Raw genomic sequence first — 27260 nt, 5'->3', positions numbered from 1 at the left:
ACTACGATAGGTTTAATAAACAAGCTGACTGGCCAGTAGCTGAACAGGATAAAGTTAGGCAGGAAAGCCAAACTGAGAATGATGGGATGAGGAAGGGTGTAATCAGAAGAGTCGCCAGCCAGATAAAGAATGAGTTGGACACACAAAATGGCATAGAGGTAAAAGCCACAAGCCTTGGGGCAGCATATAGATTAATAGAAATGGGTTAAGTTGTAAGAGCTAGTTGTAACAAGCCTGAGTTAACAAACCAAGCATTTATAATTTATATTAAGTCTCCAAGTCAATTATTTGGGAAGCGGCTGCCAGTTATTTGGGAGCAGGAGGTTGGGACAGGAACACTCAGCTTACATCTTCCTCTATGATGAGCTACTCTCTGGCATGATCTACTGTCTTCCAAATTTAATCTGTATTTGCTTTTCTGGTGTATCTCTTTTCTGCTTTCACTGATTTATTACACTGTCCTAACATTTAATTGTCCTAAAAGTTTAATTGGATTTTATTTGAGGAAGGGGAATAGTGAATTCAGACTACCCTCTTGAATTAAAAGAGTTGTTTTCTCCTTTTGATACACAAAAGTTTAATTTTAAGTCTCAAAATTGGACAAACATTAGCTACAACACAAACTATTCAATGTCACCAGATGTGAGAGGTAACAATTTTAGAATTAATACTTCAGTATTTTTGAAGAAACGATATCCCACTCTATGCTAAATGTTCACCTCCACAAATTTACCAATACAACTATTCACATAACTCATAACACTACCATCCCTATAAACACACCTTACTTCTGAACATTACTGAGAGAATATTGTTCTTTGGAGTTCTCCATTTGACTATGCTAGGACAGTTCGAGACTCAGAATCACAGGCAGTTACAATGAGAGTGGCTGGGTTTTTTTTTAGGCAGACCTACTCACGTTGAAAAAGAAAAAACTGAGATCACATGAACTAACCAGTGCAAGGCCACCAACCCACACCAAGCCCTTACACTCTCCACACACACACACACACACACACACACACACACACACACACACACACACACGTCTCTCATATGCTGTCAAAAGTGCTTCTCCCTTTTCCTCACAGCATCTGTCCTCTCTATCCCTCTCTCTCTGTAGGGGCACAAACCCCGTCTCTCTTCTTATTTTTAGCTGCTCCCCGGTGTCCAGCCTGTCATAGGTGCCCAGTACATACTTCTTTACTGAATGGATGTTGCTTCACTATAACCCATGAACTTCTTCAATGTAACCCCCTATAGCAATAGGAGAAAAGAAAGGGTAGTATTTATGTGGCTTGAAATGACAGACCGAAGATCATAACCATGTCTATTTAGGGAGACTGCCATTCTCAAATTCTCAAAGCATCCACATTCAAAATAACAAAAGTTGAAGGTCGCTGCCTTAGCAAAAGGCACGATGTAACTTTTACTCCCTATCTCCAGGCCCTTACTGCCTGTTCCCTCTGGCTTCATTTTACTCCTGTAGATGCATTTGCATACCCTGGGACATATTTTAGCTCTAGATGTCTATGAGGTTCGGCTCTAAGGGCAGTGAGAGGATAGAGGAAAGTCCGACCACCAGGAGACAGGACTTGCTGATGTCCTTTCATACTCCACCTTTTCAGCAGGAAAGATGTGCTGTTTCATGAACTGCTTCACTTTGGCAAGAACTTCCTGGCCTCTCCTGGTCTGCGCAAACAACTGGTTTTTAGGGTCAGCCTGTGACAGTACAGTACTAAAAGTTCTTGGCAAAAGAAAAAAAAAAGGAGGTTACAAAGATGTCCAAAGTCATTATTATATCTCCCCAGCTAACCAAAACTGTCCTCAGGAGGAGTTGCCATATCTGGGAGGTTTGGGCTTATTGTTGGTGAATTCTGCTTCATTAGCTGTCTGCAGCTCGAGGGAGCAAACCCAGAGCCTTGCAAATGCCAGGCAGCTGCTGTACTGTTGAGCTACAACCTTAGTCCCATGGGCTTTGTTTGTTTGCTTACAGTATGGAGTAAATGTAGAATTGCTTTATTCTGAACACTAAGCTTGAATGCTACTCGGGGAAAACACAAGCCTCACATGTCCTCAATCAGTGCTAGCTTTAGTGACGTCAGTTGTCACAACCACAAAGGAACAAGGAAGGTGTGCACAAATCTGACCACTATTCTTCACACTTGTTTCACAGATACCACTGCAGGGCATTTTAAAGACGACCTTAAAAGAAAACAAATAAATAAATAAATAAATACAACGGGGGCCCTTGTTCTGTTGGAAAAATTACACAGAGCAGTCTAGAAATGAGTTGTGAAAAACATTGTGTCAGGAGGAAGTGGGGCTTAGGAAATGGTCCTGGGGATGGCATTCTACACACATTATAGAGAGATAGGGGTGAGACTGGAAAAGCGCTAGACTCTTCAGAAATGCTGCTCGGATAGAGACAGAGTTTCAAAGACACTTGCAAAATGTTAAAGAAAAAGTAGTATTGCTAAGTTAATAAATAATCTAATATTTAAATAGGTACGTGTAAGTAACAAATATTATAAGGAAACATGTTCATCTATATACTTAAAAGGTTATAGATTCAAGTTGGCAAAGAATACATTTAATCATAAATATGAGTATTTTCTTTACATTTTAGGTCAACTTATTTTTAGGGATACAGTGATTTATTAGAAGACTATCCTGACTGGCAATTAGCAGCTCTAGTCTGGGCAGTGATATAATTTTCCATTTTATTAGAGTTTTAACCTTACCATACCCAATAATTGTTTAAGTAAAGAGTGAAGAGCCCAGGCTGTCGCCTGGGTTTCTGGGAACTTATGAGACCTAGCTAAGAGGCTGTAAACTGAGTGACCCAAAGACTTCGCTCTCCTTACCTTTTAGAGAGCTGTAATCCAGTTTCTGCCAGGGGCTGCACAGTATTGGCCGTCAGAAAGCTATCCGCAGATGAGTTATTTCCCAAGAGGTATCTTCTATAGACCCCCTACAAGTAAATTAACATGGGACAATTAAAAATCTATTGTCTTTCCAGCTTGTCATCCATGTGGGGAACTAAATTCACTGAGGCCAAAGGTGTCAATCAGACCGTTGAGGCTGGAAACTTACATGCAGAGGTAACCACGTGCCTCTGAGTTAGAGTCACACTCATATCATGTAGTTGTGACACTCTAATCTAGGCAGAGGTGTAACTGATCTCTCAAACCAAATTGAAAATGACCCCAGCCACTGCCAAAACAGCCAAGCTGTAAGCCACGCCATCTGTAATGATGACTGCTTTCCCTTCAGCGCTATCAAAATGAATCAAATGCTAAAACCCAGGAGAAGGAAGGCAATGAGATGTTTAGTATCATATTTTTTGATCCCCAATTTGGATAAAACTGTCTCCGTGAGCAGTGTTAGCTGAATGTCAATCAGCTTTTTCACAATTCTCCATTTCTGTACTTCTGACACAAGACACCCCCTTCCCCCATGTGACGGCTCGTCTTCATTGTCAGTTTGCCTAGGTTTAGAGTTGCCATGGGAACACACTTTCTGGGAAAGAGGTGAGTGCCATGGGTGCTTTCCAGACTCAATAAGGGGAGAAGACGTTTCAGCCTTCAGCACAGGAGGCCTTTAGCTTGCTTTTCCACCAGGCACTCACAATGCTCCTTTCTCCCACACGCCTCTCCCTACTTGGTCATTATGTGTCTTCTCTCACTGTCCTTCTTGTTTGTTACACAAAACAATCATAACACATGTGACCCTCAAATTTTCTTCCCATTCAAGTCTTTTTTGTAAATTCTAAATTTACATGTTACTCATGGCTGACTCTTGTCTTTTGGAAGAGCACAGTGGCCCTAAGAACCCAAACAAAAAGGTTTGAACCAGAAAACATTGTGTTGTGTTTGGTTTTGCTCTTTTGGGGGACCCTGCCATCCAGCTGCCAAATAAATACACGGATGCTTATTCTTATTTATAAATGCCTGGCCTTAGCTTGGCTTGTTTCTTGTCAGCTTTCCTTAACTTACATTATCCTGTCTATCTTTTGTCTCTGGGCTTTTCCTTTTCTATTACTGTATACCTTTCTTTGTTTCTTACTCCATGGCTTGCTGTGTAGCTGGACCCTGAGTCCTCCTCCTTCTCTGGCTACTTCTCCCCTCTCTCTCTCTCTCTCTCTCTCTCCCAGATTTCTCCTCTTTTTATTCTCCCTGCCTGCCAGTCCTGCCTATCCTTTCTCCTGCCTTGCCACTGATCGTTCAGATCTTTATTAGACCATCAGGTGTTTTACACAGGCACAGTAACACAGCTTCATAGAGTTAAACAAATGCAACATAAACAAAAGTAACACTTCTTTTTTTTTTTTTTTTTTTTTTTGGTTTTTCGAGACAGGGTTTCTCTTTGTAGCTTTGCGCCTCTCCTGGAACTCACTTGGTAGTCCAGGCTGGCCTCGAACTCACAGAGATCCACCTGCCTCTGCCTCCCGAGTGCTGGGATTAAAGGCGTGCGCCACCACCGCCCGGCATACAAAAGTAACACTTCTTAAAATAATATTCCCCAACAACATTGTTCATAGTACATCAGTAAGAAATGATGAAGTACTTGCTTAAAATAATTACCTGTGCTATTCCAGCCAACTTAAAAAAAGAAAGGGCCATAAAGAAATTCCAGTTAGGAAGATTAGGATCAATTTCCCTGCGACGGCAATATATCGAAATCAGTTCCTCCATCAACGGTATTCCTATAAAAACAGCACACAGCATAAACTTCAATAAAAACGCCACAGTGGACATTTCAGAATGGCAGAATAGAGCACAGAAGACACAATATGGCATGCAGTGCAAACCCAATCATCATTAAGCCTGTTCTAAACATTGATTCCCTAAGTAATATATGCAAAAAATTGTGTATTGCCAAAGATTATAAACAGTGAAATGCTAAGTTCAGAAAACCAGTGAGATGAATTAGAAACATTTTTAAGGAACAAAATCCTTATAAAACTGCAAGAAACTTATGTTCTTCAGCTCCAACAGTAATAAAGCGGAGTTTATATGAAAGGCAGTTTGGGTAGCTGCTCCCCTGTACCTGTGTTCTCTTGAATGTGAGAGCCTCCGTTTAACATGGGCAGTGTCCTGGGCCAAAAGTAAAACAAGGACAGGTGGGCTAAGTCCGACAAAGGGTGGCCGAAGGTCGAAAGCTCCCAGTCCAGCACCGCTATAACGCGACTCTGCAACAAGATGCACACAAGCCTTTGACACATTGAAATTAAAGCAAATGGAGGAAGGAAGCAGAGGACACAGTACATCCAACAATCGTATTTCCAACAAAATGCAACATGAGGTCATAGTTGGTAGTCCTTTCCCACAGTGGCACATCTCATGAAAACTAACCAGCTTCAATTTGTCTAGAGTCAAGGTCTCTGGTTCTACTGAGGGCTTCCAATCCTTCTGCACTCTGCCCTGACCGTCTCTGCTAACAGACACATGCAAACACAGCTCATACTTCTCAGCCAGAGGAACTGTGATAAAGAAGAAATTCTAATGATTAATTATATTTTAAGAATTAATGTATAAGCAAGCATATGGTGATGAATCTAGCTATGTAATAAGTATTCCATTACAGCAATAATATTTTAAAGTAAGTTACATAAACTTATCAAGAGAGAGCTGACTCTCTCAAATTGTCTACAGACAATGTGGCATGTGTGTGCCCTGACCTCACCACACACAAGATAAGCAAATATATTTTTAAAAATTTTAAAGGGCCGGGCGGTGGTGGCGCACGCCTTTAATCCCAGCACTCGGGAGGCAGAGCCAGGCGGATCTCTGTGAGTTCGAGGCCAGCCTGGGCTACCAAGTGAGTTCCAGGAAAGGCGCAAAGCTACACAGAGAAACCCTGTCTCGAAAAACCAAAAAAAAAAAAAAAAAATTTTAAAGGTTGCCAAATAATCTTCAGAGTTGAAATGATATGCACCAAGCTAACGGCAGTGGTTTACTTAAAGGGACTAAGGTTGCCCGGGCGGTGGTGTTGCACACCTTTAATCCCAGCACTTGAGAGGTAGAGGAAGGTGGGATCTCTGTGAGTTCAAGGCCAGCCTGGTCTACAGAGTGAGTTCCAGGACAGCTAGAGCTGTTAGATAGAGAAATCCTATCTCTAAATAAATAAATAAAAGGGGGGGACTGAGATTGGGGGTGAAGTATGGGAGCCCACAAAGATTCCAACTTGTGGTTTGACTCAAGGTCAGAGAGTCAGAGTTTATGTTGCTCTCCAAGGCTGCATAATAGGGTGCAAAGGCATGATCACCAGGTGTTTTATATTTCAAGGCCTGGTCACAAGAGCTTTGCCGTGGGGCATTGTCAGGTGTTTTGAAGGGTCTACACTTGGTTGTACATTGTGTTTTGATCTTGAAAGGGGATGTCTCTTGCCTCACCCCTTGCTAGTGTATAAAAAGCCCATTAGCAATAAACTCCAGGGTGCTGGGTATTGACCCAGGGCCCTCCCAAAGCTTTCCTGAGTCTCTGTCTTTCTCTCTGTCTACGTCTATATTTCTTCCTATTATTTCTCAATTCTTCACTCCCTTCAAGGGATCCTTTGATAGGTCAGGACTGAACCCCAACCCTGAACCCCGACAGTGAAGTGCAGAGAGTGCCACCTCAACTAAGAGAATTCTATACAGTGGCATGACATCATGGAGCTTGCATGAAAGGGTCACTCCGCACACTATGCTATGACTGACTGAGGGGACTGTAACAACGACTTAGGCAAATGATCCATTGCCTACAAGAGAAGAAGGAAGAGAGACTGAGGGACAGCCCCGGGGCTGTCCAGCCAGTCAGACACAGAGAAGCAATGAAAAGAAGATATACAGAAGTCAGAAAGGTAATAAGCAGGGAGGCAAAAGGCAAATAAAGAGAAACAGTTAATTTAAGCTAAAAGAGCTAGCCAGAAATGTGCTTAAGCTAGGTTGAGCTTTCAAAATTAATAAGAAGTCTCTGTGTCATGATTTGGAGAGCTGGTTGGTGGCCCAAAAGAAAAAGCCTTGTATAGACATATGTTCAGGCAAAACACTCAGACATATAAAGAAAGAAAGAGGGGGGACGGGTGGTGGTGGTGCATACCTTTAATCTGAGCATTTGGGAGGAAGAAACAGGTGGATGTCTGTGAGTTTGAGGCCAGCCTGGTCTACAGAGTGAGTTCCAGGACAGCCAGGGCTACCCAGTGAAATCCTGTCTCAACAAACAAACAAACAAAAAGTAAATAAAAATAAAAATAGAAGTGTGGTGGTTTGAAAGAAAATGGCCCCCAAAGGGAGTGGCGCTATTAGGAGGTGTGGCTTTGTTGGAGGAAGTGTGTCACTGTGCGGGCAGGCTTTGAGGTCTCTTTTGCTCAAGCTTCCCTTAGTGTGACTTTCAGTCAACTTCCTGTTGCCTGCAAGATGCAACACTCTCAGCTCCAACACCACGTCTGTATGCACACTGCCATGCTCCCTGTCATGAGGAAATAAAAAAAAAGCTGTGTGGATTTATAATCCCAGTACTCAGGAGGCTGAGGCAGGAGGATGGTGAGTTTTGTTGTGGGATAATCTTTTTGTACACTATGAAGGTGTCTCTGCCAAGGCACCTTCTGATTGGTTTAATAAAGAGCGGAAGGGTCAATAGCTGGTAGAGGATAGGTGGGACTTCCGGGTAGAGAGAGGAACTGGGGGAGGGGGGAGACTCTGAGAGGCAGGAAATTCACCATGGAGACACAGAGGGAGTCAGATATACAGTATGGAGGAGAAGTAATGAGCCACTGTGGCAGAACATAGATTAATAGAAATGGGTTAATTTAAGTTACAAGAGCTAGTTGGGAACAAGCCTAAACTAAGGCCAAGCTTTCATAATTAATAAAAAAAAAAATCTCCGTGTCATTATTTGGGAGCTAGCAGTCAAAGAAAGTCCGACTACAGAGTTTGAGGCTAGCCTGGGCTACATTTTAATGTCCTGTCTCTAACAAACAAGAAATAAAAGAGTAGAGTATGGTATGTATGATAACAGATAGGGTGTTTCGGTTTCAGATGACCGACTGATCGGTTACATGAGAAGCTGCAGGGGCCGGGGGTCCATGCAGCATTGAAGTTTGACTGTCTAATGTGGAAATCGGACTTCGCCACTGTCACAAACTGACAGCAGGTCTGTGAGCCACAGGTTTACCCTCAGTGGCTGGCATTACTAGTTAGAGTCACAAGCCTTCCTGATGGGATCAGCCTTCACAGAAGAAAAGGAAGTCCTCTTGATCATCCCCACCCACCCCTGCACAAAGTGAGGGCTGGGAAGAGGGCCAAGTGCAAACCCAGGGGATGCGCGTCTTAATCTTGGGCTCCTCAGCCCAGAACTGTGAGAAATGCTTGTTGGCTGTGATATAATGGCCCAAACTGTTTCTCTTTCTCTCTGCTCTGGATATATTTCCTCTCTCTTATTCACAACAGAAACCCTTCCCTAAGAATGGAGAAGTCAAGTTGGCAGTTTCTTTACTGTGCCTCCTTGCACAAAGTGACAAAGAGGAATGTGCTTTTTCTGACCTACCCCACACATTCCTGGAAGGTTTGTCACCAAAACTGTTTCTGTTTTATGTCCTAACCATCATATTCTAATGACCAAAACAAAACATTACTGTTTTGGTTTTTTTTTTTTAAACTTCAACCTTACAGAACAATCACAGTGCAATTAAAGATCTTTTCTAATTCCCTCCCCAATTCCAAAATTATTAGTGCATGTGCTGGGTGGGTTGTCTGTGAAGACAGAACCTCAACTGAGAAAATGTCTCCATCAGACTGGCCTGGAGGCAAGCCTTGCCGGGTGGGGCCTCTTGATTAATGATTGATGTGGGAGGGCCCAGCCCTCTCTGAGCAGTACTGCCCTTGGGCAGGTGGTCCTGGGTTGCATATGAAGGCAGGTCTAGCAGCCAGTAAGCAGCTTCAGTTCTGACTTCCCTCAGTGATGGACAAGGAGCAGAAGGTGTGAGCCGAACAACCCTTTCCTCCCCATGTTGCCTTTGGTCAGTATTTATCATCCCATTACAAAACAAACTAGGAGGTGCATATGGTGAGATGCAAATGTTCCTTAAGTTTTTAGGAAGAATAGGGCTTGGCAGGCACTCACAGAAAGGTAAGATGGAAGCAGAGAAGGAGGAAGTGGGAGGGAAAAGGAGAGCGGTGGGGGCTGAAGTAAGCAGGCATCAGCTGTGTATCAGGCCCAGGGAGTTGAGACCTATTTTACGGAATGTGGAGGCACTCTGGACCTCTCTATATTACCCTTCTGTTTCCTTCCATTTTAACACCCCCCCACCCCCCCACCCCCACCCCCACACGGGGTTTCTCTGTCTAACAGCACTGGCAGTCCTGGAACTTGCTTTGTAGACCAGGCTGGCTTCAAACTCACTGAGATCCGCCTGCCTCTACCTCCTGAGTGCTGAGATTAAAGGCATGTGTCAACACACCTGGCTTTAAAATTCTTTTTAAAAAATACTTTAAATTTTTATTTTATTTATGTGTGCGTTGCCTGCATTTAAATGCCATCACACAAGGAAGTACCTGAAGAAGCCAGAAGGGGGCGTGGAAGAGCAACCAGTGCTGTTAACTGCGGAACTCTCTCTCCAACCCCCAGGTTTTTATTTTTAACTCTTCGTGCTAGTCCACTCAGGATCGCTCCTTCTATACCTAGTCGTATAGTTCGCTCGACTAATATATCAGCATGTGGGTCTAGATTGTTCTCTTGCTGTTTCTCAATTATTTTTTTCTCTCCATCTGTGTTTTACGCTCATTAGGGGATGTGTTTCCTTCCTGATGAATGTTTCAGAGCACAGAGTTGGTAACAAGTGAATGCTTGTTGACTTCAATTCTGCCGCCACGTTACTTCCACGAATTAGTAATAATATTTAGTATTGGCAGAAGTTGATTAAATTCAACATAACTATTAATTATTAGATAGAAAATATTTTTTATTAACTATGATATAACCTGAAAACATCAAAGATAATATACATGTGCAAATTAGGATTGCAGCTGAACAGGTAAAATCTGTATCTACTGCTTTCTTTTTCAAAATACAAGATTTATTTTTATATTTATTTAAGTGTGTGTGTGTGTGTGTGTGTGTGTGTGTGTGTGTGTGTGTGTGTGTGTGTGTGTCTTGTGTACAGGGCCTGCAGACACCAGGAGTTGGCTCCTTTGTAACTGGAATTATAGATGGTTGGTGGCTTCCTTAGGTGGGTGGTGGGAACTGAACTCAGGTCCTCTGGGGGAGCAGTGAGAGCAGGAATCACCGATCCATCTCTCCAGACCCCCCTTGCTTTCTCTTTAAAAACAATCCTTTCCCAGACACTTTGATACATTGCTTGTCTGAAGACAGATGATGCCCGTTTTGGTGTTTTCATTGGGTTTAAAATCAAAGATTAACTACACAAGGAGGAAAACAATCCAGTATTTCCTGTAGTTTACTATCAGATTTAGTATGTTAGGACTATCTCTAAAATTTAAATATTGTAGTCAACAACATATAACCTATAAGGATCAAGGTTTAGACTTCTTCCTATTTCTTACTTGCCTTAAATGAAAACTAAAAGTACCCAGAATTACAGAACACAGAGGACTCTAGCATACTGAAAGGCAGGCTCTAAAATATCAATAAATCAAATCACATATATTAAAGACAGACCATATTCTGCTGTTTTAAGGTATAAGCTGCTATAATTTTCCAGGGCACAAATTAGCATTGCTCTATTTCCTAAGCTTAAAGTGGGAAGCTGGCAAAGTTAAATTCAGAAATTAGTGCCATTGACAAAAAGTTACACACACACACACACACACACACACACACACACACACACACACACTGTACTTCTGATGATTAGACAATGGTTCTCTTTCAAGTGGCACAGGGACCATTTATTCTCAGTATAAACCACACTTTGAAATTTCATCTTTCCTGCTAGCAATCTGAGGCATTGCACTCTCTCGTCATGCTGGGCAGTCAGGCAGACACACCATCACCCAGGTAAGTAACACACATTCTAGAGTGGATTGTGCTGCTAAACTTAATGCCCAGTAGATTAGTTATCCTAACTGTATTTTCAAATTAGGCTACTTCAGCTTATACCAGCTACCAGGCTCTAACCCTACTGTACGATGGGGGCTATGCAACCACACCCAAGCTGGCTTTGCTAGGAAAACTTTACTGACCTGCTGGTAAATGTGCTTACATGTGTTTATAAAATTCAGTTGATGTAGTTCTATTTTTAATTATGCCCATCGTGCTATACATAGTATTTTCTATTTCTTTTTTTTTTTTTTTTTTTTTTTTTTGGTTTTTCGAGACAGGGTTTCTCTGTGTAGCTTTGCGCCTTTCCTGGGACTCACTTGGTAGCCCAGGCTGGCCTCGAACTCACAGAGATCCGCCTGGCTCTCTCTGCCTCCCGAGTGCTGGGATTAAAGGCGTTTTGTTTTTTTTTGTTTTTTTTTGAGACAGGGTTTCTCTGTGTAGCTTTGCGCCTTTCCTGGAACTCGCTTTGGAGACCAGGCTGGCCTCGAACTCACAGAGATCCGCCTGGCTCTGCCTCCCGAGTGCTGGGATTAAAGGCGTGCGCCACCACCGCCCGGCAGTATTTTCTATTTCTATATATACTATTTATATAGTATTTTCTCCCTGCACTCTTTCTAAAGGGGAGAGATAGGAAGTAAGAAGCCCCAGCACATGAGCAATGCAAGTCCTGCAAACACTTAACACCAAGAGGATTAGTCAGCTAAGAAAATCCTCCTCTAGGAAGTAAGACTCAGGGAACTATAAATCTTCATTTGTTTGGGTTCTATCCAAAGAAGCACTCTGTGTATTACACAGGGAAAGGTTAGGTTAATCTCATGTAACTCGTGGGTGGAAGCCTCAAGGGGGCTTCTGGGATTCCTCCCTGAGCTTATACTAAACAAATGACAGATTCTCATGACACGGGATAGAAGAACTCAGAGGAAATGTAAGGGAACTAGAAGAAAGAGCTAGAATATGGGCAAGCTAAGCATTTTAGGTAGTAGACTGAACTCTTTGACAAGAGGGACACATGGCAACTTCCAAGTCCTGTGTATGTGATGACTATGATACTGTTGAAGATTAGGACCAGCCCCCAAGGCAGACAGGGTCCTATGCTATAACATCTGCAGGACTCATCTCCAGAGGCTTTGAGTCAGAGACAGTATGAGCTGTGGGGAGGAACAGACTGATCTAGTCTCCTTGAGCACTCTGGGGGTGGGGTTGGGGGACATCTGTTTCCTTCTGGAGTCTCAGGTCAGACCTATACAACACATCACAAACACGGCTCACAGTACCTCTTTGGGGTGGAAAACTATGTTATCCAGCTTGAAGTCTCCGTGAATCAGGCTCTCCTCATTGTCATTATGTGGCAAGTTCTTCATTAGCCACTTGGAGAGCTGGTCCATGGCAGGGATGTCCTGATGGGCTGCTGCCTGGTACTGCTTTGTCCAGGTGGATACCTGATGGTATAAATGAGAAAGTGATAGACGGGAAAAGAGAATGTGGGAGTTGGTGATTCTCAAATAAATCCATCTGTGCCTAAGTCCATTTGACTCCTAAATGCCTAACAGAACATTCCCCAAGTGAAACTCCTGGAAGCCTGAAATGCTCCAGCCTAAAACCCTGAACATTTAAGTTCCTTTCCCAGCTAGCTCCATTTTTCCTACCCAGGCTTCTATCAGACAAGAGTATAAATCCTTGTGGAGGTGTCAAAATGGTCTTCACACAGTGACTACTTCATGGAAGAAAGAAATGCATACAAACAACACACACACACACACACACACACACACACACACAGACAGACACACAGACAGACACACAGACAGACAGACAAGACACACAGACACACGGACACACGGACACACGGACAGACACACACACAGACACAGACACAGACACACACATACAATTTCTCCCTGAAAAGGGGATGATGAAGGCTAGACAGAGCTTTTCCCATTTAACATCCTTTCCTACACCAACAGAGTATTTTCAATGTACCAGTAGAGGAGACCAGACTTTGTATTGCTCAGAGACTGAAAAGCAAACAAAATCCACCTGTTCTCAGAGTCCTCAAACAAATGAGACCACATTATTCAGCTGTTCATCTCTCTCCATTGTCCAACGCCAATCTGCTCAGTTTAGCACAACAGAGCAAAGGTCTTCAACTTTGGGGTCTCACTGACTGAGGCTTGTCTAAGTATTTACCTGTCTATTATTAGGTCAGTAAAAATTTCAAATCCTCGTCTGCAAAATGAGGATAATCCCTATGTCTTGTGGGGTTTGCAGAAATTTAAAAAGGAGAATGTCTACAGCTCACTTAGCACCCAACACAGCACACAGTGAATATTCTCTCTGACTCTTCCCACCCCGCCCTCAAAGGATATACATAATGGAATGCAACCCACACACGCCGGCTTTCACTTGTATTTGATTGCAAGAATCACCATCTTTTCCTAACACTCTATATTATTTCTTCTCCAATAAGTTTTCCCCATCCAGGCAGAGGCATGCCAATCCCCATGCCCTGGACATATGGTTCTTGTGACGAACAGTGAACAATTTACTAATAGGTAATAAACTCAGGGAAATAGACCATTTCTCAGCTTCATGTATATGAGACTCATAAATGGGTTTCTCAAAAATGACCGTAAGTTTCTTTAGGGCAAGAATCTATTTCTGCTTTCTTGATATTATTATTATTATTATTATTATTATTATTATTATTATTATTTATTATTTTAGGTTTTTCGAGACAGGGTTTCTCTGTGTAGCTTTGCGCCTTTCCTGGAACTCACTTGGTAGCCCAGGCTGGCCTCGAACTCACAGAGATCCACCTGGCTCTGCCTCCCGAGTGCTGGGATTAAAGGCGTGCGCCACCACCGCCCGGCCCTGCTTTCTTGATATTAAAAAAAAAGTATTCCACAAGCGTTAAACACATGAAAGCTCAATCGATACTTGCTTTGCACAACTCAGAGAGGCAAAACCAAGTAGAAAATCCATTGGCAAACCAAGTGAGAGCTGAAACAGAAGGTTTTACTGAACAGAAGTTATCCAAAAAATAAAATCAGGGCTAGGGAGACGGCTCAGCCAGTGGAGGGCTTGCTGGGCAAGCAGAAGGACCTGAGCAGGATCACCAGAATCTACATGAAGAGAAAATAAAGGAAGGGAGGGAGACAAAGCCAGCCAGGTGTGGTGGACATGCTTGGAACTCTAGCACTGAGGAGGAGACAGGAGGACCCCTGAAGCTCACTGGCCAGCCAGACTAACCAGGAAGCTGCAGGTCAACCAACGAGAGGCCCTGTCTCAAAACATAAGGTGGGTGGCTCCTGAGTATGACACTCCCCATCCATGTGCACATACTTACATGTATATCTGCACCCACATGTGCACCCACTCAAAACACAATCACACACACACACTAACATTATTTCATGCTAAAAATATATCTGGATATATATATATATATATATATATATATATATATATATATATATATATATATATAGCCAAGGATGATGTTAAAATGGCAAAACTTCAGAGAGCCACACAATAACAGGGTGTACTTTGACTAGTCACTTCTGGTGCATTGTTTCTGGGAGCCTGAAGTATGTTTTAATGTAGACCGCTTACCTGTCTTTTGCAGTACCCGACTCCAGTACCGTAGCCATCCAGCTGCAGTGACTTGACATTCAGTGAATGTAGCCACGCCAAGGTTTCTATCACAGACACATATATAGCTGCGCGTTCTGCTGGGCTAACTCCGGGAAGTGAAAAATCACGAAATATGCGACCCTATCAAAAGGATCACAATGGTCGGTGTAAATAGCTGACACACAAAACATACACTTTATAGAGTATGTTAGGCATAGCTTTATTTGTGAAATGTGTGAGAAGCTACATACAAAGGCAAAATACAAGGACATGCCAGGATGAACCTGAAGGCTTTAAACTGCTTATAATCCACATCTCTAAATTACAAACTATTTGAATTTGCTCTCAATGGTTTGCTCTTTCTCTGTGGAAGAGCCTCCCCAGCCCCAAACGTCCCTTCCTGTTTGGTTACTGCCATTGTAGGTAGCTCTTTACTGACACCTAGCGGAGTGTTTAAGAACAAGTGTTTGAGATCTACTTACTAAATTTGCTTATCGTTCATTTTAGTCCCCTCATTGTGTGTACTTGAAACAAAAATTGTAAGCCCTTAGAAAGGAACTGTATTAAAATGCTGAATAAACAACATTAGCTATGACTATAATAACATTCAACTAATATAAGCCATAATTAACTCCATAATTAAAAAAAAAAGCAAGCCGGGCGGTGGTGGTGCACGCCTTTAATCCCAGCACTCGGGAGGCAGAGCCAGGCGGATCTCTGTGAGTTCGAGGCCAGCCTGGGCTACCAAGTGAGTCCCAGGAAAGGCGCAAAGCTACACAGAGAAACCCTGTCTCGAAAAACCAAAAAAAAAAAAAAAAAAAAAAAAAAGCAACAACTGAGTAAGACTTAACTTACCCGCACATGTTCCATCACATAAAATTCTGTCCCGATGACAGAAGCATCACTGCAGTACAGCAGAGGCTTGGGGACAGGGAATCCAACGGAGAACAAGGCTTTCTGGACTCTGAATTCTCTGTCAATCTAGATGGGATTATTAAAAAACAAAACATAGAAATTTTATAACTGTATGTGAGCTAATCTCAACTAAGGCTATCGGTTACAAAACTGTGTCAATAAATAACCCAGAGCTGACAGTAACCATTCCCTTAGTAGGAGGCCTGTTCAATCATTACAGTTACAAAGCGGGGCAGCTCCAAAGCATGCAAATTTAACTGGGTGAAAAAACAGGCATTTGTATGGGGCTTAATAGTGGCTCTTGTAGCATGAGGGCAACAGTCTGGCTATACTTCACAGGTTTTGTGAAAGAGCATCCCTCTCTTCTCAGCAGTCCCCTGCTGGCTTGACATCTTCCTTCACACTTCTCAAGGGGCTCAGGAGGGATTTCCTCTAGTCAGATACAGAAGCTGGGAGAGGTGGGTGGTGGTTGGAAAAGTCAACCATCCCTGTTGGACATCAAAGGAGAAGCATGCTTCCAAGGAGGGGGCATGAAGACCCTTACAGGTACGGTCTGTTGTGGAGATCCAGATAACTATGGGGGAACCAGGTAGCTAGAGCAAATTGGTATTAAAGCTGGAGCCCATGCGAAGACAAGAGGAAAAGTGACATCCTTGGCCAGAACACACATGCAGGCCCAGAAAGGACCCAGGAGTGTGGCTTATAGCAGAGCTGTGATACAGGGGAGCAAGGATGATTCATGCCCATGGACAGTGACTTGCTCTACAGGCAAGGGTGACTGACCAGTTCTGAGGAGCGAACACCAGGTAGCTCACCTTGATATCAATGCAGCCATGGAGCAGGGGCTAACTAAACCCAAGGTGAGAACAGCCAACAGTGCCAATGGCTATTGAAAGAGATGTGCGTAACCGCCCTGGTGCCAGGGGATGGGGGAGGGGGTAAGGAGCTGGGGACAAAAGAGTTCGGGAATTACAAGCTGGGCGGCAAAGCAGGAGCACTGCTTTTGAAAACACACACAGGCACGGGGATGCTGAGGGAGCTAAGACAAGGCATTCTACATCCGTGCGGCCGTGCTTAGGCTGAGAGCACGCTGCGGTCTGCTGCGGTCTGCTGCGGTCTGGCGGAACATAGCCCAGAAGAGAATCAAAGAAGACTGCTACCGAGGTATAAACTTCCAGTCAGGGTGAGGTTTTCCTTCAGGCATGCCATGCTGACATTAACAAAAGGTAACCAACTCTTTTTTTTTTTTAAGTATCCACGTTATTTCATGTTTTCAGGAATATGGCGAAGCTAAGAAAGTCAGAATCTGTGTTCCCTTATTACTATGATATTAAATCCACCCCACAATGATCTTTCCCAGTGAATGACTAGAAAGCACAAGATGTCCAGGTGGTGGTGGCACACGCCTTTAATCCTACCACTAGGGAGGCAAAGGCAGGGGATCTCTGTGAGTTCGAAGCCAGCCTGGTCTACAGAGTGAGTTCCAGGACAGCCAGGGCTACACAGAGAAACCCTGTCTCAAAAAACAAAAAACAAAAGAACTAACAAAAGTACGTGACTACAGTAACATCTACACACACAGAGTACTTAGAACGTTCTCCTGAACATGGATCTATGTCCTTTCCTGTTCTCTAACTATCCCAAGATAATGCCTGTTTTTGCAAACAGGAAAATTTAGTTTAGAAATTGACAAATCATGTTTGTATGTATTTATAAGGCATAGCATGATAACTTGGTTTATGTACATATTAGGTAGTGAAGAATTCTAAAATAATTAGAAAACTTAATTTGTAAGAAACATTTTTTATAATTCTCCCTGAGTAGTCTAAAACTTAAAACCTACTATACAATGATTACTCATGTCTTTTTTTCAAAACCACTGAATGATTAGAAGATGTCCAAAGCAAATAGATTAAAATAATTCAGCAGATAGAGACTGTCATTGCAGACACCCTTGGTATGTGGGGGAAAAGATCAGCTAGAAGTGAGTAGCGATGAACACACCCACAGGGAAGAATGGAATCCCACCAGGAGACCTGGTGCTGTTCAGGATGACAGTTTAAACACAGCTCTAGATTTCATCCCTTTTCAAACAAAAGGGGGTGCAGCTGAAGCGAATATTTAATTAAAAGAGGGGTGCATTTCCACTGGTCAGTAACGGTGAGAAGACTTTCAAATGCAGTCTGCATGGTCTCTGTGTTTTTCAGAGGCAGTTACTTGTGCTGGAAGAACTGCTCGCTGTGTGCTGTGCATACCTTATGTGCTTTGGGAAGAAGGGAGCCCGGAGGTTTCTTCCTGAGAACATAGGCTTGAGATCCTTTCTGGAGGAAAAAGGTTGGATTCGATTGTCCTGATCTAGAGAAAAAGGTTTTTAAAAGGTCAGTTATAAACATGTCTCCTTCCTCCTGAAATCCCACTGGAATGTCAGAAAAGACGAGAAACAAAAATAAATGGATCTCAGAGCTGGGTTAACCACAGGGGTGGCCCCCAGCAGCTCATAGAGGACACCGTGGTGACACAGCCTGCTGGCAGCCGAGGACCCTACAAACAGAACAGAAGAAATGCCTCTCCAGTTCTAACAGAGACGAAAGTAAGTAAACCAATGCAGAAGCCCCCTGCACTGGGGGACTTTTCCAACTCAACACAGCACTGGCTAAATCTCCCTCACTCCACCTAGCCAGCAGGGGGAAAACACTGATGACCTCAGCATACAAACCACTGAGCTAATAGCAATGACCGTTAAGAACTTGAACAAGATATCTGGTACTAAAGAAATTGCTGAAGACTGAATCCTTCTGTTTAGGTGGGAAGTTAGGGATGGGTTATTTAGATAAGATCCTGGTTGTCCATTAATATCACAAGACCCTAATATGCTACGCTTAGCCTCTTTGAAGCAAATAAATAAGTAGTACATATAGACAGGACAGAATCATGAATTTCTTCAGAGTCCTTGCAGTAACCCATCAGAAATGGAGGGTTTGTTCTGTCTCCTGTACCCCTGCAGGGACAGGTTAGGTGCAAGGGGGCAATGTGTGGGTCCTACCCTGGTTGAGAAGCCTGTCACAGTCCACACATGCCAATAAAACAAAACACCACAGACTAGGTAGTTTAGAAACTGCCAACACTTACTTCTCATGGTTCTAGTCTGAGAGGCCCGAGACCAAAGGGCCAGCCCTTGATGTGGAGTGATGACTTGCTTCCTTATTAATGGTGCCTCACATTATACCCCCACACAGAAGGGGGCAAGGCAGATCTCAGGGTGGGGAGTGGAAGCCAGGCAAGGGCACGGTTCTAGACCAAGTTACTTAGTGGGTGGCTTCAGCCTGACCCATGGATGCAGTGTGGGGACCGGACATGGGAAGAACTCTGTAGAGTTCTCCACCTGAGAGTCATCTTCTCTGAAGCAAGTAAGGTGCAGATGTTATCCTCCTGAAACTGGCCAAGTGCCATCTTGGATGCAACAACATTGAGGCCAAAGGAGGATCTGAGAGTCCGGGGACAGTTCCTCAAAAGAGTGACAAGAGGCAGGTGATGATTCAGTGGGTAAAGGTGTAGGGTAAAAGGGCCAGCCAAAGAAACACTCCTCACCTTGAAACCAGAACCAGTGAAAGAAATTTGACCTGGCCCTGAAACCAGAGCCCCAAGGTTAAAAAGGGCCAGTGAAAGAAAGACATGTTGGCTCTGAAACCAGAGCCAAAGAAACACACTCTGCCCCTGAGCAACTGAGCATGAAATCTAGCCAATCTCTGAGCTTGTCCAAGCTGGGGTGGGGGGGGGGGGGTGGGGGGGTGGGGATGAAACCCAACCAATTCCCACCCTGAAAATCTTTACCCTGGAAAAACTCCGCCCCTAAGAAGCCCTATATAAGCTCTGTGCCTGTTCAGTTGGCAGCTGCCTTTTGCCACTCTGGCAGAGGCAGCCACTCTCCTGGAATTCTCCCTCCCAATAAATCTCTTGAATGAGTTTTGGGTGAAGACCTTCTTTTGCTGGAGGGGCAGAGAAGTAACAACTTTGACTGGAGCAGGAGAAAACTGTTATATTTCTGCAGGATTTCCCCTTTAGTAGAGTGAAGCAGAGAAGTACCAACTTTCACCAGAGCAGAGAAGCAACGGACATCTCTGCTGAGAAACTCCCTTAGTGGAGTGGAGCAGAGAAGCAACGGACATCTCTGCTGAGAAACTCCCTTAGTGGAGTGGAGCAGAGAAGCAATGGACATCTTTGAGGGGAAACTCTCTTAGCAGAGTGGAGCAGAGCTGAGCTGTAACAGCTCTCTCAGAGAGAAGCAGGATTGCTACATTCTTTAGGGGAAACCATCCCCCACTGGAACACAGCTATAGGTATAGCCTGGCTTCCAACAGCCAGGATACCTTTCTTTCCAGGGATGTAGGTATAGGTTGGCTTCTGATGGCCAGGAGCCTGGCTTCCAGAGTTCCATTCCTGGGACCCACATTGTAAGAGGACAGAATCAACTCTGCAAGTTGGTTCTTGATTTCTGACCTCTATGTGTACACAGCATTATATTGTACACATGCACACACAATAAAAAGTAATAATTTTAAGAGTGATAAGTGCCGGCCACTGGAGACCTGGCAAAGCTGGGTGTGTCTAGAAACAAGTACACCTGGGAAAGCATCGGCATCTACTGAAATCCACTCTTTAAATTCATGATCACAAACCTCGACATGAGCCCCACATGGCAGTCGTATTTCCTCAGCTCACTAACCTCACTGCTCTTCTCCTCTGAAACCTCTGACCACTCTCCTCCACGTTTTTTTGCCGCAATCACCCCATGTTATATTTGAACAAGAAAACCAAAGCAACCAGATGTGAACTTGCACAAGCTCCCACCGCTTAGCTGTAGCAGGACCTTCTGTACCTGCACACAGAGTGCCTTCCAACAGCGGCAGGAAACATTGCACCCTACTTATGGACAGCCCCATCTTTTGTGAGTCGGATTCCAGACCATTCTTGTCTTCTCAAGGTCTTTGCTCTAGAATCTTCTCTTGTACAATTTTTTTTTTCGAGACAGGGTTTCTCTGTGTAGCTTTGCACCTTTCCTGGATCTCACTCTGTAGCCCAGGCTGGCCTCGAACTCACAGAGATCCACCTGCCTCTGCCTCCCCGAGTGCTGGAATTAAAGGCGTGCGCCACCATTGCCCAGGCTTTTGCATAAATTCTTAATCACTGGTTAGTGGGTTATCCTGAAGCCTTTTCCTGGCTCTCCTTTGTTCCCCTCCACTGCAACTGTCTTCCTCAAAGTCTGTGTTGAACCCACTTCAGTCAAGCTTTCGTCCCCAGCTTTCCACTAATGCTGCCTTTTCAAGGTCACTAGCACAAACCATGACACTCTTCTACCCTCCGGCCACTCCTCAAACTCCTTCATAGCCTCCTTTTTTTTTTTTTTTTGGTTTTTCGAGACAGGGTTTCTCTGTGTAGCTTTGCGCCTTTCCTGGGACTCACTTGGTAGTCCAGGCTGGCCTCGAACTCACAGAGATCCGCCTGGCTCTGCCTCCCGAGTGCTGGGATTAAAGGCGTGCGCCACCACCGCCCGGCTCATAGCCTCCTTTTAATTCTGCAACTTCTTACTACTGGGGTGCTGTGGCTGGATCAGCAAACTTCCATTTTATTTTTCTAGGTAAGCCTTTCTACCTCGTGGCTTCCAATGCCTTCTTTGTCAACTGCTACGTCTAGACCAGGTCTCTGCCCTGAAACCATATCCAGCTGGTTACTCTAATACATTCACTTAAGTGTCTAAGAACCATCCTGAAACTCACAGAACAGAACTTCCATAGTCTTTCTGTATTGGTACCATTTCTCATCACTATGCCAAAGTGACTGCCGGAAGCAATTTAGGGGAGATAGAAAACCACTTTTTCTGGGCTCCTGGTTTCAGGGTATATGGTCTGTCTCATGGGGAAAGCATGTCACAGTGGCTCCGTCTATGGTGGCAAGAGATTGCAGCAGTTGCTTCAGCGAATCAGGAAGCAGAGAGCTCCAGCTGGCATCAGAAGCACACATGACCTTCAAGGCCTGTCTCCCCCGCAACCTCCCGAAACCCCGCAACCCACTTCTATGAGCTAAGCCACATGTCCCAAAGGTTCTGTTGTCAGTGGTCTGGGTGTTTCCAGGTTTGGGATGTCTTATCCAAAGAACTGAAAAAGCACACATCAATGTCAAGACACAAGAAGTTTTATATAGACGGTGTAGGGTCTAATACAAAGAAACATCAGGATACTTGAGCAAGGGTGCCCCAAAGCAGTAGTTATTGTTTGGGGCTTTTTTTTTGTGGGGTCCAGGAGGAGAACGAGTTGGTTGCTAAGGGTCATACTGTGGATGGCTCTCTGCTTTGATTGACAGGCTTGGGTTATTTAAGTCTTTATTGTGAATGTCCTTTCCCATGACGAACCTGATTTTACTAATACACATGCCTAATCAAGAATAGGCATAAGATGGTAATACAAGTTTTCCCTAAAAGTTTACTCAGAGGACATAGTTTGCCTTACTATTTATACCCCCCAAACTAATCCAGACCAAGTTGACCTTTTGCATCTAATTCCAGAATATTTTCCATCTGTTCCAAGACACACGTTGAATGAACACCAAGCAAAAAAATGCCAGTCACCCAAGGGTTGCCAAGGCAGGAGTGACCTACTGCACCACAGCTTGATTCAGGTAGGGGTCCCAGGTGCTAAGTGATTCAGGTAGAGGTCCCAGGTGCTAAGTGTTTTATTAGAAAGGTAGCACTCCAAGTGGGGTGCCAAGAGGTTACACTTTGCCTATATTTGCCTGCCTCAGCCCCACCAACTACTGAAGCAGTTCTGGCAGCCAGGGACAGAGAGCTCAAAGGCATAAGCCTGCAGGGACGTTTCCCATCAAACCATGACACCCTCTACGGTCACCTCTACTTTAGTTCATGATAACCCCATTGCTGTGGGATGGTCTGTATGTCAAATGTGTTGCTAATTAGTCAATAAATAAAACACTGATTGGCCATTGGCTAGGCAGGAAGTGTAGGCGGGACAAGGAGGAGAATAAAGCTGGGAAGTGGAAGGCTGAGTGAGAGAGACACTGCCAGCCGCCACAATGACAAACAGCATGTGAAGATGCCGGTAAGCCATGAGCCATGTGGCAAGGTATAGATTAATGGAAATGGATTAATTTAAGCTGTAAGAACAGTTAGCAAGAAGCCTGCCACGGCCATACAGTTTGTAACCAGTATAAGTCTCTGTGTTTACTTGGTCGGGTTTGAGCGGCTGTGGGACTGGCAGGTGAGAGATTTATCCTGACTGTGGGCCAGGCAGGAAAACTCCAGCTACACCCCATGCTTAGGTACCACGGCAAAAGCAGAACAGCCCCATCTCTCCCGTTCCTAGCCCACGTCTAATCAATCGTTCTTTCAAATCTACCCAGACTGTCTCCTCTCACCTATTTGACCCCACCACACTGGTCTGTCCCACAAATGTCTCTGCTGGAACTCTGTGACATACTGGTTTTGTTTTCACTTTTACCCTCTTCAGTCAACTCTCAACACAGCAAGCAGAGTTTCTGTTAAAAACAACAGTGATGACGAACAGAACTTCTTCCTCTCCTCGGAAATCTCTAATCTTTCCCACTTCAACTCAAAGCAAAGGGCAAAATCCTTATGACTATCGGCAGGGCTCCTGTTGCCCCACTTAGGGTACTGAGCCCACACTGCTCGGGATTTCTCAGCCTATGACGCACACTCCCCATCCCTGGCCTTTGCCTCAGTGGCCCACAGTGTCTGGAAAGCTTCTGTGGTTTCATCCTCAGCCCCTTCTAGTCTTTGTTGACCGCTACCTTCTCAATGCAGCCTGCCTGCCTGCCTTGTCCTCAACACTTTCTGCCCCCATACCACACATAAACCTGCAAATAATACCTAGAGATCCTGTTTGTTATTGTCTGTCTGCTTCACGTAGAGTGGAGAATGCAGAAGACCAACCCCAGTGCCGGGCACACGTTAGGCATGAGGCTACAAGACGGAAGTTTTATTGTATCACGCTACATTTACATTGTTGTTTAATGATATTTTATATTCCCAAAGTGACTTAATATTTGAAAGTTAAAACTTTTGCATAACTAAAAAGAACGTTTACAAAATCTAGAAGGCACAGAATGACTATAGCAAACAAAAGCCATATTATTTTTTGTTGTTGTTGTTTTGAGACAGGGTTTCTCTGTGTAGCTTTGGAGCCTGTCCTGGAACTCGCTCTGTAGACCAGGTTGGCCTTGAACTCACAGAGATCCACCTGAGATTAAAGGCATGTGCCATCACTACCTGGAGACAAACGCCATATTCTATCTTGAAGAAATTGTCTTATCTCTGAATAACTGTTTTGCATTTTGTACTTACTGCTCTCTTGAGGTTTATCTCCTTAAGCAACATGCTCTATATCTGTCCATTGTTTTATATGTGTTATGTACAGTTGTGATTGAATCTTTTTCACTGATGTATAGTAGTCCACTATGTAAATGAGTAATTTATTCTTTCATTTTACTACTAATAAATATTATTGTGCTTTAAAGTTTTTCTACTACAAGCAACACAATGAATGTTCTGAGATTGATTTCCTGATATTCTGGCATAAAATTTTCTTGACATTACAGGATAATGAAAAAGGTTGGTCAACAGTAGTTAGAGTGACTCATACCTTAATGAGTCTTTAATGTCTCATATCCTAATCAATGCTGGATATATACATATGTACACACACATATCATGCATATACATGATGTGTGTGAACATGTATGCCACCATATGCATAAGGAAGTCAAAGGACAGTTTTGTGAAGTTGTTTAAGGGTGACTTTGAACCTCTAATCTTATCGCCTCTGTCTCCAAGTGCTAGGACTACAGGTATCACCACAGACTATTCCTGGTTTATGAGGCACAGGGGATTGACCTGTAGTTTCATGTCCACTAGGGGGCACTCTATTTACTGAGGGAGACCCACAGCCTGAGTGGTCCTTTCCTTACACACAATAACATTTCATAGGGATAATTATTCCACCACAAGTTCGTGAAAGGTCTTTTTCCCATGTTCTTCCCACTGCTGCCAAGCTGGTGCTAAGTGTCAGCCCTGTCTCGTAAGTTCTATAAACATGTGGGTCTTCTCTGAACTCTAGCTCACTGACATATTTAATTACCTGTGTGCTAATAATATGCCACCTTAATTCAAATTCCCCACTCTGTTTTTCTTTAGGAGTGTTTCTGTTAACCCTTTGGTCTTTCACAGAAAACTTAGAAGTGTTTTTCTCAAATTAGAGAAAAAAATTGGATTTTGATTGACACTGCTTTGAATCTATAGATCAGTTGGGACAAAAAGCAAGTTTACAGTACTGACTTTTCCTGTTCATGTATGTTATTTCTAAATTTCTAAAATTCTTTAAAAATTCCTAATAAGGTTTTGTCATGTCCTATACAAAGGTCTTGCACATCTATTATACTGGTGTTTAGGTAACTGGGTTTTTAAAAAATGTTATCAGAGCTTTTTGAATGTCATATTTTGATGGTTGCTAAAGATATAGAAATGTATACTTATCTTTTTTAAATTTTTTTTTGAGATAGGGTTTCTCTGTGTAGCTTTGCACCTTTCCTGGAACTCATTCTGTAGCCCAGGCTGACCTTGAACTCACAGAGATCCTGAGTGCTGGGATTAAAGGGGTATGCCACCACCACCCGGTGTGTATACTTATCTTAACAAACTATTACCAGGTAGCTCATTGGCTCGCTAACATACGAACTGGTTAGTTTGTACACGGTATTTGTTGGCTGTTTTTGTCCTGTTAAAAAAGTTTGCACTTATATTGTGAAAACATGTGCTTTTTTCTTTTTATATTTATTTATGGGGAGGGGGGCATGTGTGGAGGTCAGAGGACAACTTTCAGGAATCGGTTCTCTCCTTCTACGAGAAGTGGTTTCCAGGGCCTGACCCCAGGGCGTCAGGCTTGGCAGCAGGTACCTTTATCTGACCTTTATCAGAAAGCCATCCCACTGGCCCAAAGTTTAAAAAGAGTTTTTGATATTTTTGTGGCCTAGTATGTTTTAAATTTTTATAATGTTTTCATCTGTCCAGGAAATGAATGTGTCTTCTCTGTTGAGTCCGTACTTCCATACATATACACTAAACCAAACTTATATAACATTTCTGGGAAAATAGTTTTTGAGACCAGGGATTGCTACATAGCCCATGCTAGCTTCAAATTCACAATCATCCTTCCTTGGCCTCCAAGTGTTGGGATTAAAGCTATGTAGCACCAGGCTTGGTTTCAGAAGTAATTTTTGTATCATAACTAATTTCATTTATTGAGCATGATTTTGGTGAACATCAACTTAATTCAGAATTATTTTTAAATCAACACAGGAGTACAGTAGCCTGAAGATATATAACCTTTATCCGAAAGCAGGATAGGGTGTTCAAATGAGAAGCTGGCCAAATTCCACACGATGTGGACTAACCATTGAACTTTGATCTGTTTACAGCACAAAGCATTAATTTTAGAAGTGTCAACTGTTCTTTATTTCACCTCTATACAGATATTTCAATGTTTAAGCCCTTTCACCTACATAACTTCATTTCCTTATCAAGACTAATGGGAACAGGCAAATGTTACAAGAAAGAAACTTTGGCCTCAGGATTTATGTCGCAGTTAAATCCCTATATTGAAAGACACAGTTTACTGGAACCATATAAAATGGTTTATACTGGGACCATATAAAAAGGAAAAACTATCTATTGCAAAACATCAGATTAAAGTCAGATTCACCTGTCAGTGGGGACAGGAACTCCCAGGGTCACCTCACCCAGTTTAATTCCCTTGTTTCAAGAACTTAGGCCTGACGTGGTGCTGAATATGGCTAAGTGGAAAGCTAGAGTCTGAATCTGTATACTTCAGGTGGTGTCATTAACCTAAACTCAGGCGACTAAGGTCAATTAAACAAAATAGCACCAGCCCTTCAGAAAATGATCTTTAGATTGTAGCAGAAAAGGTCACAGAAGGTATCTATTTCTCCCAAAGCGTCCAGCTTCATCCATCTCAGTGAGTTAGGCACACGATTTTAGTCCTTAACAAGACTGCATTGCATAATGGACACTGTGCCTCTACTACTGCCTTCTAATTCAGACTAGCCCGGGATTCAAGGACAAGCCACACAGGAAGCGTCCTTGCAGGGAAAGAAATCGCGACTGGGCAAATGAGAAACCCACCCCGGGCCAAAGGCAGAAAAGCACCAAGCACAGACTTGCTCCAGGTGGAGGCGAAGGCTATGGTAGATACCTGTATTGGGTAACAGTCAGCACAGCCCGGGGATCTGCCCCAAAGCCAGGCAAGTGCTGATTCAGGTAGGCCTCCAGGCACCTGATGTCCAACTTGTGCTGGGGTAGCACTTCCACGGTGTCACTGGTGACATCCATCTCCATGACTGCCACTGCTGTCACAGGGTACAGAGAAGAGGAACCCGGACAGCGCAGAGGTAGCGCAGCGGGAGGAAAAACACACTAGAGCTTGGAGGCGTGGCCAGGGCGGGGCTTAGCGGAAGCCAATCACGTGAACTCTGGGCGCCGTTGCTAAGCCGTGTGGGCAGCTGACTTTAGTGACTTGGGGTCTGGCGGAGAAATGAAGGAAGCGCTTGCTGTGGGCCCCAACTTAT

The 27260-nt window shown here is 43.6% G+C and overlaps 1 protein-coding gene across 1 annotated transcript in view; it reads right to left on the bottom strand.

Annotated features, from left to right (window-relative positions):
* Positions 1 to 27147, bottom strand: part of Acad11 (acyl-CoA dehydrogenase family member 11) — a 74951-nt gene extending 47804 nt beyond the window's left edge. Inside the window, exons 1-9 of the mRNA XM_052718822.1 lie at positions 26888 to 27147; positions 17849 to 17948; positions 15534 to 15659; positions 14658 to 14819; positions 12320 to 12484; positions 5053 to 5194; positions 4587 to 4708; positions 2868 to 2974; positions 1621 to 1747 (exon numbers count right to left, since the gene is read on the bottom strand). Of these exons, the coding sequence (XP_052574782.1) occupies positions 1621 to 1747; positions 2868 to 2974; positions 4587 to 4708; positions 5053 to 5194; positions 12320 to 12484; positions 14658 to 14819; positions 15534 to 15659; positions 17849 to 17948; positions 26888 to 27030 (1194 nt within the window). The 5' untranslated portion in view covers positions 27031 to 27147. The remainder of the gene's footprint in view (positions 1 to 1620; positions 1748 to 2867; positions 2975 to 4586; positions 4709 to 5052; positions 5195 to 12319; positions 12485 to 14657; positions 14820 to 15533; positions 15660 to 17848; positions 17949 to 26887) is intronic.
* Between the last annotated feature and the right edge of the window lie 113 nt (positions 27148 to 27260).

Source organism: Peromyscus californicus, unplaced genomic scaffold (assembly GCF_007827085.1).
Source record: "Peromyscus californicus insignis strain IS unplaced genomic scaffold, ASM782708v3 Scaffold_11__1_contigs__length_118956290, whole genome shotgun sequence".
Classification (NCBI taxonomy): domain Eukaryota; kingdom Metazoa; phylum Chordata; class Mammalia; order Rodentia; family Cricetidae; genus Peromyscus; species Peromyscus californicus.
This window is presented reverse-complemented; position numbering and strand designations above follow the sequence as displayed.